The sequence below is a fragment of the Polyodon spathula genome, chromosome 1 (assembly GCF_017654505.1).
Source record: "Polyodon spathula isolate WHYD16114869_AA chromosome 1, ASM1765450v1, whole genome shotgun sequence".
Lineage (NCBI taxonomy): Eukaryota > Metazoa > Chordata > Actinopteri > Acipenseriformes > Polyodontidae > Polyodon > Polyodon spathula.
Genome location: NC_054534.1, coordinates 64,697,095 through 64,713,645, shown reverse-complemented (window position 1 = coordinate 64,713,645; position 16,551 = coordinate 64,697,095). Strand labels below are relative to the sequence as shown.

Here is a 16,551-nt window from a genome sequence, read left to right as displayed (position 1 = left end):
TAGACAAACATTAAATATTTCCCTGCCGGAAGATACACTCTTTATAACCTTAAGAATGTGGGCGAAAACTCTGTGTTCACTCTGAGCAGACCATATAATAATCAGTTAAATTTAGAAACCTTTGACAAGGCAGTCAATGGAGAGGAAAGGAGTGTAAACATATTTAAACCACAAGAAGATTTTAGAATAAACATGCTTCTCTGACAGAAGGAAGTGTAGGAGTTTTGTAGGTTGGTTAGGAAAAGTCACTTACACTTTTGTCCTGTCATACTGATATGAAAAAGTTCTGATTGGTTGCAAGATACCTGTAGCAGAGTTTAAATGCTGGCTTCATCAAACAAATCTTTAGACAGTTTCACTGAGGATAACTAACTGTTTTCAAACAGCATTTAAGATAACAAATTAAGGTAAACCTAGGATATTTTAAAACTACTAGTGCATTTTAACTGAACAACTGCAAGGTAAGAATACTGATTGGTCATTTTACTGCTATTTACTTAATATTGCTGTGTTTTATTTAGCTGTTTTGAGCACACAGTTTTGATTTAATTGAAAATTAATGGAAGCCTTATTACTGGGTTACCAGTATAATCTAGTCAGAAATGTCAAAAAAATCTTAATATTATTCAGTTTGATGTATGTAGCCATGATATACATACAACATATAATTGTATACAATATTGTTGCATTTTGTAGCTGAAATGACTGTGTATATGTAAATTCTACATCAAAAAAATCTACTGATATTAAGTGGTATTAACTAAGGTGAAATGACATGCTTGCTTAAAGTCAGTACCTACCTACTATTTATCTGACCATATGAATAACAAAAAATGCCTTGTTTGTAACTTAAGTACATGTCCTCTTTTGACTTTACAGTACCAGTAAAATGTATTCATATAATGTTACCAATGATACTGTAGGTTCCAACGACTCATTTAAAAATAAATAAATAAATAAGGAATAGCTTTAAGCTAATATATTCCATTCTATTTTTTTTTTCAAGTTAGACATTCTTTTATAATTCACTGTGTGGAAAGAGCTGCCTGACTTGCTAACTGAAAGTTCCAAATAACATCATCTTTGTGGTCTAAATCTATGTTTAGAGATATATAATACAAAAAAGGTAGCAGTACAGTCTGGTATCAACAACGAACCTTTTCTCTGGTAGAAATCAACTGCAAGAATGAAGACAGTCATTGCCGTTTTCTATCTACTGAGTGTAGTCTACACTGTCCCAGTAAGTGTTTTAAATCTACTTGATGTTGTTTGATTAATGATACATAAAGGAATGATCAGATTTTATTAATATGTTTTTGTTTGTTTTCCAACAGATTTTTCAAAATGGTGAAACGAAAGATAGCCCAGAAAACAACATTGTAAGCCATTCACAAATATATTAAATATATCATGCAAGGCTGTAAGAATATCGTGATTTTTAAAATCAGGTTGACGTTTCGGCGCGGTTATAAATATCAAGTTTGCAAGTATTTAAACTTGCTTTCAAGATGGGTTTTGTTCATTTCTTCAAAAACAACTAAGAAAAAAAAAAAAAAAAAAAAAAAATACGGACAACCAGAACATGAGTTCGAGACTCCCTCTTTATCATCATTTTTAATAAAACGCTCTATGCTGTGTTTTATTACAAGCGAAGAATTGCAGCTAACAATAATGACGCATAACATACAGTACTTACATAACAGTAAAAGCTCACTCACAAAATTGAACAATCACTACAGTGTTTGCACAACGGCAATAGACCTTAAGTCACAAAATGTAACAGTAAGTACAGTACTTGCATCACGGCTCACAGTCTTCTTTGCTGTTGCTAACCGTAGTAACGGGAAAGACGATCACTGATTTGCTAGCGAGGATGACAAGCCTTACCAATCACCCACTAGCAAAAGACAATGGCGCAAATTACAGGCAAGTTTGAATCGTGCCAAATGCCGTGCTTGAAGTGTTACATTTAAAGTGGTACCTCTGAATTACAATAGCTGCGTTACATAGACAAGTCCTTACCAGTTTTGTCCAGATGGCCTTGCTGTACGTTCTTGGGAAATTGTTGCTGAGTGCTTTAAACGTCATGCTATTCTGCCGAGCCACTGGGGTCGCTCAATATTTTTGCCATACGAGAAAATCACATGACAACCGAAGAGCGTGGATGGCAACAAGTTCCCGACAAAGTACTGCAAGTCCATCTGGACAAAACTGGTAAAGACTTGTCCACGTAACGCAGCTATTGTAATTCAGCGGTACCACTTTAAATTTAACACTTAAAGCACTTAATTTGGTACCACTCCAACTTGCATGTAGACATAGCCAGTGTGAGAGTGACGTTTCCTTTTCTGTTTCAGTTTATTTTTCAGAATCATTTTGCATCGAAATTACATATAAATAATAGAAACATTGCAGTCACATTAAAAGTTGCGGCAACTATAAAAAGTTGTGGTGTGTTAAAAGTTGCTGTTTCCGCATAAATTCCAGGCCTGCTATTTTCTTACATAATTTATCATATGAAGTTATATATACCATACTTTATACATACCATAATGCATGCAATGTACAAGGAACATCGAATACAGCCTTTCTTTTTTGGACTCATTGCGAAATGTGGTTTCTAGAGCTGTAGGTGGTAAAGGGAAGTGGAAGTATCTAATGTCCAACTTGGAAAGAAAAGGAAGTGATCAAGTAGTGTTTATAACATAAAGTAATTGTAGCCATTCTTAATGAATAACATTTACTGTTGCCAGAAGAAAAGCAACACGTAACTGCAACACCCATAATTCAACATTTAGGACATAAACAGGAAGGTGACACCGAGCAAGCCAGTTAAGAGGAAAGAAAATAAAATGACATAATTCAATGTAATAATTACAATAGCGGTAGATAAAAAAAAAGCAAAATAATTAAAAAAAAAATACAATATTGTCCAACAAAGATGAAGAGAATGAAGCATGCAAATAAATTAATATCTTTAAATGAATTGCAACTTTTTTTCTTACCTGATCTTGGAAATTAACCTCTGTTCATCCCAACATGCTCTCCACTTGTTACTAAGCAGGCTTGAGAATGGGGTGGCTCAACCCTATAGGCGTGACGTATATACACTATTTTGTTTTAAACTGTGTAAACTCTGTTAATATTACATACAACTTGAAAAGTCTTACATACAGAACCTTATTGCAGTATTTTTCTCTTTAATATCTATATCTTTGTTTCCACTCCACTGTAAGTGTTCTTTATATTTTTAGGAAACCAACAGTACATCAGAAATGAGTATTACCTCGGAAAACATGGTAATTATATGTACTTAACATTCAGGTGATTTTTTTCTCTAACTGCTGAAGCAACCAATCGATTGAGACATCTTGTTTTTTTTTTTTTTCAGAATTTTCTCAAATTCTGATGTTAATTAATTTGCCTTCACCTTGTAAAATCTACTTAAATTGTAATTAAAATATCCAATTACATTTCTATTATAGTTATTTGATTTTTAGATTATTCCATTAATGTATTTAAAAATAATCTCCATAGGCACCTATGATTTATTAAATTCCACAGGGGATTATCTTAAAGTATTTAACATATTCATTTTTATTTCTTTATAGACATCTGAAGAAAATACATCAGAAGACACGGTAATTGTACAACAATCTTTACAATTAGTACATTATGCATAACTCTAAAACCATTAAAATGAAGGTATAAGTAGTAATACTAAAAGAAACGTATACAACCTTTTTTTTTTAATGGAGACATTGAGAAATATGTCTAGCTGAAATGCTGTCATAGATTTGTATAGATTAAGGGGTAGATGTAAGGATATGGCCAAAGTGATTTGTGGGTGCAAAACCTCCACATCATAAATTGTGTTTAGCTGCCCTAGTCTGATTTTAGCGGCCGCCAAAAATGCGTGTTCAGCTGGCATTCTGCACCCACTATCAATGTTGCACTTTGCCATTAATTATCCATTAAAACTATATTGAAATATATTCAAATGAAGAGCATAGAATTGGGCGGGATCTGAATATTAAGCGGGCGCAAACATTATAATGTGATGTAAAGATTTTCCCTTGCAGTTAGGCAATTGCTGACCCTCCAAAAACTTTACACCTCTTCTTACAAGATGCAAACCATTGTAGAAGTGAGTAATTAAGAGCTGTATAAAAGCACACACCTGCAGAGACCTGTCATTGGCTTCAGGATGGCTGCTGTGGTTCACGTCCTGATGCAGTGACACTTGGCTCTTGTTGAGGAGAGGCAGGAACACGTTTGGAAGAGAAGAGCAAGATGAAGAAGATCCTGCATATTCAATCACAGGGTCATTCTAGGGTCAATCTAGGGACCGCTATCCCTGCACATGTGAAAGTGCTGTGTTCTCTGCACTACTTAGCCTCTGGTTCCTTTTAGACCACACTTAGAATGTCTGGAGGGATAGCCCAACCCACCTTTTCCAGAGTGCTAGGCACATTTCTAGACATCCTGCTATAAAACAGCAGGCCAATACATATAATTTCCTAAGGATACTAGCATAACTGATGTTGGCTGAAGCTTTTCCAAACACTGTTTCATACTGAGTGATCTCAGCTCTAAGGACTCTCAGCTCCTTCACAGAAAACATTTATTTTCTTTTCTATGCGCCATGAGGACTTTGCTGCCTTTCGTCTGACATATTTTTTTTTTTGTTTATATTTTTGTGAACCACATACGATGCCTACTGCTCTCTGTACCACTAACCCCGTCACTGCTGGGCTGCAAGTGCAGCCGCTAAACTGACCGACGCGCTCATTGAGACCCTCATTATTGTGATTGCGGATCATTATTTGTGCCTGTTGAGTAATTTGCATTGCTCTTAAGCTTACATAGGGTGCAGTGCAAAATAATTGCCTGGCCGCAATGCAATTAAAATTTTGCATCCGCAGTTATTTGCACAGCGCCTATACTTCAACCCCTAAGTCACTTTGTAAGATTTAATAGTAATCTTACTTAGGAAGTTTATGATATTTATTTAATCCCTTTCTATGTTTATCTCTTTTCAATAGTGCAACATAAAAATAACTTTAAAAACTCAGAGAAGCTCCTAAATACAGATTAACTGCACTGTGGTTACGGTCTATAACAGTACCGTTTTCTATTAATACTGTATGTGTAAAATTAAATTATATTCAAAGCTATAATAGAATGTAACCCTACAAGTAAAATATGAGTCCACTATTGGGTGTATTCTCATAAGAGAAAGGGAGTAAAGGAGTTCTTCTAGGGGTTTCTTATTCATTGAGGAATAAATCAAGCTAAATAAGTGGAGGGTTGAGAATAGTCAGTCATTTTTGGGTGTGGGAGTTTTAACCTCTTGCTTCTATTTTAAACTTTTTCATGTAACCTTTAGTAACACCATTTGAATTGTCTTATACATTTTCTCTTTACAGTCATCAATTAAGGGCATGAACACCAGTCTAACAGTTGTGCAACAGTCAGACAGCAGATCAGATGAATTGTTTTGTTTTGTTCAATTATTATTTCAGCATAGTTCAAATAAATGAATTATGTGCAGCACTACAATTATCTTGCATATGAAGTAGATGACATGTTTTTTAATACTGTGTTTGTTTGTGTCTGTGCTTATTTGTTCATAAATGCATTTGTTTCTGTGTCTTACAGACTTCAGAAGAAAGCAGTTCATCAGAATCATCAGAAGACAAGGTAACTTCAAATTGTGATTCTTACCAGAACATTCTTAAACCAACAATTACAATTTAAATGTAAAGAATTGGTGATATCATTAATGGTTTTTTTGTTGTATTTCTAGGCTTCTGGAGAAAACACTTCATCAGAAGACCAGGTGATTTGTACCTGCTTTCATTTTCAATGCTTTACATACCAAACATTTAAAACAATTTTACTATTTTGTCTGGACAGTGTTTTACATGATTAGACCAGGCACTAGATATTATTATTATTATCAAATAATATTAATCAACATTTTGTCTCTACAGACTTCTGAAAAAAGCAGTTCATCAGAAGACAAGGTAACTTAAATATTTTAGGAAAAAGTATATTTGGCTAAATGAGTCAAATAGCCACCCTTTATTATCTGTACAGGGGTTTTTCCTCAGGTGTGAATTATTGACAATTTATGAACACAAGATACAATGAACCTTCAGACAGTCAGTATTAAGAACCACCACTGGATAACACTATGTAACACAATTTTTGTTCCTGGGTAGTGAGTGTTATTTCCTAATTGCTTATGCCTCAAAACTGTAGAAAATGGCTATTATTCCCCACAGACTTTGCTTTTGTGACCAGGACAGTGATATTTTGAAATTTACCTATTTCCAATGAGAAAACGGGCGAATTTGTGTCTTTTTGTTCACATAAAGTCAGAAAAAAACAACATGTGAATCCAAATTAACATGTATTTATACTAAAGTAATACAAAAATGACTACAAAAGATTTAGAAGTGAGTAGTTTTTTGAGATTTACGATTATACTGTAAATCACTTTCACGAATCAGCCCCCAAATGTAGTCTCCCGTCATGTTCTCGTTATACTGTCCTTGGTTTTCGGCCTTGTGGTTGCCCAGGAAGCCCCGAACCACTGCGACAAAGCTGTTCCAAGTCACTTTCTCCTTACTAGTGAGCTTCTTGGGGAATTCAGTGCACTCCAGGACTTCTTTATCTGTGGTCCGACGAAGACACCGGCTTTGACCTTTGCCTCAGACAGCTTAGCTTAGGGAAGCTTAGGCTCCCACTTGACGTTGTTCCTCCCCACAGAGAACTCGGTCTGCTGTGGCCAGTCCCGCCTGTGGTAGTGCGCCTTGGTGTCCCTGCTATCCCAAAGGCAAAGATAGCAGGGAAACTTGGTAAAACCATCTTGGAGACCCATCAGGAATGCCACCATTTTGAAGTCTCCTATGACCTCCCAGCCGTACTCATCATAGTTCAAGGTGTCCAGCAAGGTCTTGATGCTTTTGTAATCCTCTTTGAGGTGCACCGAGTGAGCCAGGGGAAGAGGCGGGTACTTGTTACCATTATGGAGCAGCAGGGCTTTGAGGCTCCTGGATGAGCTGTCAATGAACTCATTCTGGTTACAGGCGATTCAGATTGCCTCAAACAGACTGGTCAAATTGTGGTAGAAGCAGAGCCCATCTTGACGGGTTAAGAAGCTGGAAAAAGGTTGGTGACGCTTCCTCTGATCTGCGACTTGCACATTTTCATCCAACAAGTTCCACTGCTTGAGCCTAGACGTCAAAAGCTCGGCATTGGACTTGGTGAGACCAAGATCTCTAATCAAGTCATTGAGGTCTTTTTGGTTGGGGTAGTATGGGTTTCTCTCCTCAGCTCCACCTCTGAAATTGTCATCTGGATCTACAACGTCTTCCTTGCTCTCTGACTTGCTGCTGTCTTCTGAAGACGGCTGCTCTCCTTCCGGAGGAGTGGGTACAGGGAGCTCATGGCAGTGTGGCACCGGGGCGATGGATGAAGGAAGGTCCGGATACGTGATAGCAGGTGCATTCTTGCCAGTCCGACGTTTGGAAGGGTCCACCGTGCAGAGGTAGCAGTTGCTTGAGTGGTCAGTGGGTTCCCGCCAAATTCTTGGGATAGCGAACTTCATGGCTCTCTTTTCCCCTCTGTACCATCCTACAAAAATACATTTATTTCACCCATGACTAATGTGTAAGAGATTCTCGCAACATTTTTCATATATGATATATTTTTTCAATAACATTGAAAATTGTAAAACATTTTAAAATTAAAAACTTTTACAATTTTAAAAATTTTAACAAATTTTATAACATAAAATTCCGAGCAACAATTGTCCATCTTACCTTCCAGAGTTTTTTTGCAGTGCTCGCAGGTGAAATGAGGTGCCCAGGGTTTGTCTTGATCCCCGACAGGCATGCCGAAATATGCCTTGTAGGCCTCACACATCTTAGCAGATGTTTCCACTGAGTACTTTTTCGCTCTTGTCTTGATAAATTGGGCGCAGACATAGCAAAATGCGTCTGCCGGATGCTTGCAGCCTCTTGATGCCATCTCAGAAACATGCAGATATGTATCCACTTAGGCAGCTGGAACTAAACTGAACTGGTGGGCTTAAGGCCCCTGTATTTATACTACTATTTATATTACTGGAAAGTTCTAGAAAGTTCTAGAAGTTACTCCAAGTTTACTCAGCACTGAATCTATCTGGAATGTTCTGGAAAATAGGTAAATTTCAAAATATCACTGTCCAGGTCACAAAAGCAAAGTTTGTGGGGAATAATAGCCATTTTCTATACTTTTGAGGCATAAGCAATTAGGTAATAACACTTACTACCCAGGAACCAAAAAAAAAAAAAAAAATTGTTACACGGTGTAATTAGATAATTTAGATCATTAAAATCTTTACATCACCTATTCATGTATTTATTTACTTATTGATGAATGCTGTTTCTGAGTAATATTGTTAACACTGATAATTGACAACAGGTTAATTATATCCTTTCAGACCACTGATGAAAGTGACAGCAGCTCAGAAGACACGGTAAGTCGTATTACTGGTCTTTAAAGCCCCTTTCACACTAGCACTCCTACCCGAGTTCTGGCTAACGGGTCACAATCCCGCGTAGTGTGAAACCACGTTCCTGGGTCAGACCTGGGTCCCAGCGACTCACCTCAGGATGTGGGCTGACACGCTTTGACCCGGACTGAGCGAGACAAAATGCTTGACGGCCGTTCGTGAGCCGATGCAATAACAAACAGCCACGACTGCGTGACGGTCTCACTTCCGCAAGAAACATTTCTGTTCTGTTTAGCCATATTTTTGTTGATTGAGACACATGAGCCACATTGCAGCAGGGATGAAGAAACATTTGCTCTAATCAACATTTGGGACGACGGTTCAATCCAGAGAAGCTTGGATAGAAGCGTCAGTAACAAGCTGCTTCATGGCATTGATACGCGTACTGTTTACTTGCATCTGCCACTGAGGTCAACCCTGCATTATCAAAAGCAGTGTGAAATCGTGTACTTGAACCTCATGACACTGGGTCCTGCCCAGGTAGATTCAGAACATGGTAGATCATGCCAGTGTGAAAGGGGCTTAAGCTATGTGGGTCAATTGCATCATACCATATTTAGTCCAGTTGATGCATCTAACTAGTGGATTAAGCAGGTTTAGTCCACTTGATCGATTAAGGTTAGTGCACCCAACTGCAGTGTACCAGCAGTTAGTCATCACAGATAGATCATCTGCTAAATCAGACTAACCTAGATCATGACTGAAGCGAACCAAGTCAGATTTGTGATGATCCTGTTCAAGTGGATTAACTTAGTACTGTGACAGATAAGACTAACAGTATGCTTGCTTGTCTGAAGCATTTACTGCTTAAGGTGTTTTGCAGAGACAGCTGCATTTTCCCCTGAAATGGATAGCACATATGAAGACTTTATTCTGTATATGTCCGTCATGTTCGTGCAGTCAGATCCATGAGAATAAAGTATTGCACAATAAGGTAATATATATCCTACCCTTCTTGCCCGTCATTTAAAATAAACATTTTAATCACAATAAAATTTAAGCTTTTCTGTCGGCAGCTTAAAATGCCAGTATGATCTGCCAGTTTGAAATGTGCACAGAAAGACATGAAATTTGATTTATTTTTAAACAAATATGTTTGTGTGAATCACACTGGTGTAATACAAATGTGTCAGTCTTTTTGTACAGGGATCCCTTTACTTTATACCCTATATTTATCTGACACTGAATTCCACATATCGGATAAGTAAAGAAGGATTTATACGGCTATGGCGAAAAAGTTTTGCATCACCTACAATTTTAGGATTGAGACATCATAAAAAAAACAAAAAACAAAAACACTATATGAACATAGTTTACATATTTTATTTAACATTATGTAATCAAAGAAACTACAAAATGATAAGCAAAAGTCCTACCGGAAGCCATAATAGTAATACGGTATTTCGTGTTAGATTTCAAAATGTCACATCTTTTAATTTGTCAGTTTATCCTTAAGTATATGGAAAACTATGAAGCAGTACGTAATTTGATATATTAACGTAATAGCATGCAGTAGGTTACAGTCGGCTTCTATAGGGTGATGCAGAACGTTTGCGCATAGCTGTAGTTTAGTCCTCATTATCTGTCTAACTTATTCCACTTGTTCCAACCAATTAAAGCAATTACTGGGATCATCTGTTTGGTATGCTGCGATCAGGATTAAATTTGTGCAGACTTGCAGGATTTTCTAGTCCTTATTTTAATCCACTTGATGTGGACTAAATCACTGGTCCGTTGCAATTGACCCCACATGTTTTGCTATGGTTCATAATAAACAGTCAAGGAATTTACTTTTTTCCCCCATAGTCATAACAAATATTTACATTGTCAGTCATTCATTTACAGAGATCTGACGAAAATGACAGTATTGATACTTCAGAAGACAAGGTAACTCATCACACAATATTTCACAAAGCTGAAGCAATGGGGGTGGCCTGGCACAGCCAAACCTATAAGGCGGGATAGCAAGGTTTGACAACCCCAGAGGGAAACATTGTTATATTATTTCTGCAAAAATCAAGCCAAATCTGAATTTTCAGAAAGGTATAAAGCAGTATTTTACACCATTGTACGCCTTGCAATGATGATCATATGTTCACAGTATAATATATAATTTTACAGACATCTGAAGAAGACGATGATACCTCAGAAATGGAGGTAAGTCAACAATACACAGACATTTTAAATCAAGAGAGATATTTTTCACATCTTTATTTAAGTTATGCTGGTAATGTTCCATTTATCAGAGTCGCTTATATTATTTTTTTAATATGGGGCAATTGCTTTTTCTTGATTGTATTCAAACATAACTCAATATTATAAACATATTGATATGTATAAATATTTTTTATAGAGTGATTCAGATGAAAAGGGGAATACCAGAGATGACAGCAGGGACAGTGAAGATGCTTATAAAAGGGTACGTTTTTTTTAAGAAACAAGTTGGCTCTCGAGCCCTAAGGAGGCGCACAAGCTTTTCTAGGGCCATCTGTCACTCTGAATGTCATCGGAAATCTCTGCTGCAGCTCAGGGAGGAAAAAAAAAATCAAATTTAAACAAAAAGGAGAAAATAGTTGAAAAAAATTAAACAGACTCAATGGGACTCAGTACCATTAAGAGGCAGTATTTATCTCTATAGACAAGGCAGGTCCTGACTGAAGAAAATTAAGTACATGAAAGACCTTTTACAAACGTAGCATATAATCATTCCAAACAGATCACCATTTACCCATATTCATACAATTTTGTTTTTTGCTTATAGAACAGGATTAAAATATTTGAAGTCAACCACAAAAGTGAAGAAGATGATAACAGCAGTGATAGTGAAACTGATAAAGATACCGGTGATAACAGCAATGAGAAGGAGCAGGAGCCAGAGAGTAGTGACAGTGAAGATGATTATGAAGATAGTGAGAACAAAGACAGCCAAGAAGGTGGCAATGGCAGCAACATGGACACGAGACATTCTAGAAGGGTGCGGTGCAATGCTGGAATAGGGGATGATGACTGTGAAGATTCTAGTGATGAATATGATTTTCAAGACATAGGTGACGATAGCTATCTGTTTAGTGAGGAACTCCTCATGCAAGGAGATGAGCCAAAAGAATTACAGTCATGGTGATCTTAATAAAAAATAAATAAACCACTGTATATCTATATAATCACCTCAATTTATAGTATGCAGAGCAGTGTTAAATTTTAAATCATTAAGGTTATGTTTCCAGATGTAAACTACCTTCAGCACATATGACATTGATCTCAAAACCGGTAATGGAATTGACAGAGTATCTGTTAACCTATACAAATATATCATCAGACAAAGCAATAGAAAGAAACAACCAATAAACATCCCATTGAAACACGGTACTGGAAAATAGTGACTTTTCTGAACTGTTTTTGCTAAACCCATATATAGGATGGCAAAACATGTGCTGAAAAAAAAGTAATAGCATAGCCATAAACCAGAATATGTATTGTTTATCATGTGAGACCACTGTATTAATACTGTAAAACTATAACTGTTAAGCAAAACTAACATTGGATTAATACTTGTGTGTAAGACAAACCTGAAGTATATTTACAAAATTTTCTGCACAATCCTTAAGGCAGTTTTGCATTAATGTTTTTTTAATTTATTTATTTATTTATATATTTTACATTGTATGAACATATTTATATTTAAAGTAATAAAGATGTATTTAATTAAAAAAAAAAAAAAAAAAAACATGGAGTGTTAAGAGTTCTGAAAATTTCCTGATTAATAAATATAATTTATCAACCATTCATTTTTAATACTGTATACTTTTTTGCATAGCAAGTGGAGTTTCTTGTGTTCTTAAGTTTTACATTTTCTTAGGGGCAAGCCCTGTGATAACTATATTCAGAATGCCAGTAATTATCCCAAGGTGATTATCTCCAATCATAATAAACATTACCTCAAATCACTGTTTGTTTTTTTCTCAAAGAAGTAAACATTTGCTGGAAAACTAACATTTTAAATAAGACAATAAAATGTCTACTCCTTAAAACATTAAACATTATAAGATACTGTAGTTCTGGATGAAATCGCTATCGGATGGGGGAGGCAGTCTTGACAGCAGTGCACAGTTCAATAGCCATTAGGCTGTACTTGCAGCAACAGATTCACAAGCAGTGTTACCAGTTCCACTTAAACCCAGCGGAATTGGGTTTGCCCATGCAGGCAGGCGTTTACAAGTGTCCTTTATTGCTTTTAGCACATATTTTGGGTTTATTTTGTTCCTGGTCACTTGTGTCAAAAGTAAAAAATATAACAAATGTTTGTGGTCAATACATGCATAATAAACTCTGTATGTTCCAGGTCTCTTCTCGCACAAAGGATGTAAATACATATTTCAAAATGACATGAGTCATCTGAGGCTAGATATAGTGTATTTCAACATATATATCAACGAAAAGTAGGCCTAATAGCAGAACGGAAAGTAAACATCACCCCCCCCCCCCCCCCCCCCCCACCTTTATGCTTCTTAAAGACTGGTAAGTGTGACCAGAAATGGGGCGTGGCTAGGTTTCCCACTTGCTTTATTTGAAGAACGAAGTCGCTATTTTTCTATCAGAAATCTGGCAACCTTGCCCACGAGTTAACAGTTCCGGGATGCAATCCAGCCACAGACAATGCCGGTAGGCCTGCACCCACCGCCACAATACAGTAGCAAAATAATTTATACATATTGTCTCAAATATTACATATCTTGTTTAAATGTACAATACACTTTTTTATTTTTTTGTGACGAATGTTGCACCTCATGAAAAGTTCTGGGCTGGGAGAAATGGAGACTTAACTCCTATCTATATAGCTACAGATCCTTCATTGACACATAGATATTGTAAACATAAGGAAACATTTTGCCTTCATCCTCTTCAGACGTCAGAGGCTTATGGAATGCAGGTTCTGTACTTCTCTTTAAATAACCAAAGGTACAGTGGGTTCAATATGAAACCTAATAATCAGGGATCCTAGCAATCTGTTTGCTACAGAACAATGAGGAAAAACACAGATTTTCTATGCTGTCGAAGAATGTTTAGTTTCACACTTGGGGTGTGGCAAAAAACATGCAAGGCTTTTTTTGTTTGTTTGAGAACCAGATCAATACTCTTATCATATATAATCATCAACAGGCAATTTTGCTTTAAATTTAAATAAACCTACTTGTTGAATAAAACTGCTTCTGATGTACAGAGGTCAAGGTTGAACGAGGCTCACTGTCACATTCATGCTGACAAGTGGTTTGCAGTTTACTTCAGTATCCAGACAATATTGTTATTACTGAACAAGCTCTTGAAAGATGCCGAAAACAATAAAAATCACCACTAAATATCAGGTCAATGAGTATGGCAATAGCCACCCAAATGACAAAGACTAATAAACTAATATGAATATTGTTTTTTGTTTTTTTATTATTACTACTGTTTGTAATGTTTAAAGTAAAATGTTAAGTTTGTTTACATTATTGATCGATGGCATGGTGAACTTGTAACTTAAAATTTGAAAGTGTATCTACTTCCTGTGTTAAGTTAACTGCAATTTAATTGTATTGTTTGCGTATCTTGTAATGTGACAGGGGGGACTCCATTTTTAGCCTTTTATTTTAATTGTGTGCGGCAAAGTGCCCGCCCGTGTGTATTTTGTGTTGTGTGTTAATGTTGGTGTATAGTCATTGGTACACAGAATATAAACGGGTCTGTGTAACACGAGTGTTTAAAATGTATATTTGTATTTAGGCACAAGGATTGCACAGCACTTGCAAGTAAAATGTAATAATATGTGAGCACGGGAAGTGCACTTTATTAATTCACGTGCAGTTGTACCACAACTCCAATTGAATGATTGATTGCTAATCGAGTCTCGGTACAGCTGCATAAAAAGCTACATGTTTTCACCCACTCTGGGTTGGGTGTTCTGTGAGTGGAGAATGGGATCAGAGACAGAGGTAATAATTGTGATAATAATAAGAACAGTAGTTAAATATCTGCTCACTGTGTTTGTCTGTATAGTCTGTTTTGTTTGTCTTTTTGTTTTGGTGACGAGTGCCATGTCCTGTGTTTTTTGTATGTTACAACCTTTTTATTTTCTGTTCTGTTTATTAAATGCTGAGCGAGACCATTCGCTCAGCTCCACCAAACTCCACTTCTCTTGTTGTTAATTTCCTGTTTCTGGTCTGACGTCACCCACTGTAGCCATCATGAAGAACCGCCCGGCCGCAGTGGCTGAGAAGAGGGCCAACGCCCGTACCCCAGCTTGTCCTGACTCCCTGCCTCGCTTCGCCCAAGGATGCCTGCCTCACTTCGCCCAAGGAAGCCTTCCTCGCTTAGCCCAAGGAAGCCTGCCTCGCTTCGCCCAAGGATGCCTGCCTCGCTTCGCCCAAGGACGCCTATCTGGCATCGACTGGGGTTGCCTGTTGCTCCACATCGCCTGGGGTTGCCAGCCGTTCCGCATCGCCTGGGGTTGCCAGCCGCTCCGCATCGCCTGGGGTTGCCAGCCTCTCCGCATTGCCTGGGGTTGCCAGCCGCTACGCTTCGCCTGGGGTTGCCTGTTGCTCCGCATCGCCTGGGGTTGCCTGTTGCTCTGCATCGTCTGGGATTGCCAGCCGTTCCGCATCGCCTGGGGTCACTGGAACTGCTTCGCCAGGGGTTGCAGTCAGCTCTGCTTGGCCGCAGGGGTCAGTGTAGCCGGAGCCCCCCCAGAGGGAGCTGCCAGCTATAAAGGGGGGAGAGGTCAGGATACCACCTTCTCCTGCAGCAGTTTCGCTGCTGGAGATCTTGGGGGAGGTCTGGAGACCACCAAGCCAAGCAGCTTTTCCGCTGCTGGACTTGCCCCAGCTGAAGGAGTCAGTCTGGGAGCTGTCAGCACGTCTGCTGACAGCCGCACCATTGGCAGCATTTCCGCTGCCAGTGGTACAGTGGGAGAAGAGATTCGCCCCACTGTCAGCACGTCTGCTTACAGCATGGCCAGTAGCAGCCTGGCTACTGGCAACATTGCCGCCCATCAACCCCTTAAAGTCCCTGTTCTTGGCCTAGGACTTTGAGCGAGACTTTGGGGATTTTAAGGAGGGAGGTGACCATTGAGGCCATGAGTGCTTTGCAAAAGGGGGGGTATATGTGGCAAAGTTCCCGCCCCTGTGTGCATTTTGTGTTGTGTGTTAATGTTGGTGTATAGTCATTGGTAGACGGGATGTAAACAGGTCTATGTAACACGAGTGTTTAAAATGTATATTTGTATTTAGGCACGAGGATTGCACAGCACTTCATGTGCAAGTAAAATGTAATAATATGTGAGCACAGGGAAGTGCACTTTATTAATTCACGTGCAGTTGTACCGCGACTCCAGCTGAATGATTGATTAGAGGTTGAGTCTTGGTACAGCTGCATAAAAAGCTGCATGTTTTCACCCACTCTGGGTTGTGTGTTCGGTGAGTGGAGAACAGGATAGGAGACGGAGGTAACAATTGTGATAATAATAAGAATAGTAGTTGAATAGCTGCTCACCGTGTTTGTCTGTATAGTCTGTTTTGTTTGTTTTTTTGTTTTGGCGACGAGTGCCGTGTCCTGTGTTTTTTGTATGTTACAACCTTTTTATTTTCTGTTCTGTTTATTTATTAAATGCTGAGCGAGACTATTTGTTCAGCTCCACCAAACTCCAGCTCACCTCTTGTTGATTATTTTCTGTTTCTTGTCTGAAGTCATCCACTGCAGCCGCTTTTGTGACATTGTGGTATACGTTTTTTTTTTTTTTTCTGTCGGATTTTTTTAGTTATTTTATAGTGGAGTCTAGGATCCCTGCTAATAATTCTAAAAAGAACCACTGGGGATTCCACAGTGAGATGCTTCATATATGGAACACCTAAACAATTTTGGAATTCCTAATGAGAGTTCTTTTGAATTAGTTCTATATATAATCCATTGTATAGAACCCCCTGTTCATATTTCAAATCATGCATGAGAAATCA

General features: G+C 37.9%; 1 protein-coding gene across 1 annotated transcript; it reads left to right on the top strand.

Moving 5' to 3' along the window:
- Positions 1 to 364: 364 nt before the first annotated feature.
- scpp1 (secretory calcium-binding phosphoprotein 1) lies at positions 365 to 12,221 on the top strand. Its single transcript, XM_041224421.1, has 13 exons — positions 365 to 461; positions 1,172 to 1,240; positions 1,335 to 1,379; positions 3,255 to 3,299; positions 3,612 to 3,641; positions 5,662 to 5,703; positions 5,810 to 5,842; positions 5,997 to 6,029; positions 8,495 to 8,530; positions 10,412 to 10,453; positions 10,688 to 10,723; positions 10,920 to 10,985; positions 11,328 to 12,221. The coding sequence occupies exons 2-13, from the start codon at positions 1,187 to 1,189 to the stop codon at positions 11,685 to 11,687; spliced, it is 822 nt and encodes a 273-aa protein (XP_041080355.1). The 5' UTR covers positions 365 to 461; positions 1,172 to 1,186; the 3' UTR covers positions 11,688 to 12,221.
- Positions 12,222 to 16,551: the final 4,330 nt, after the last annotated feature.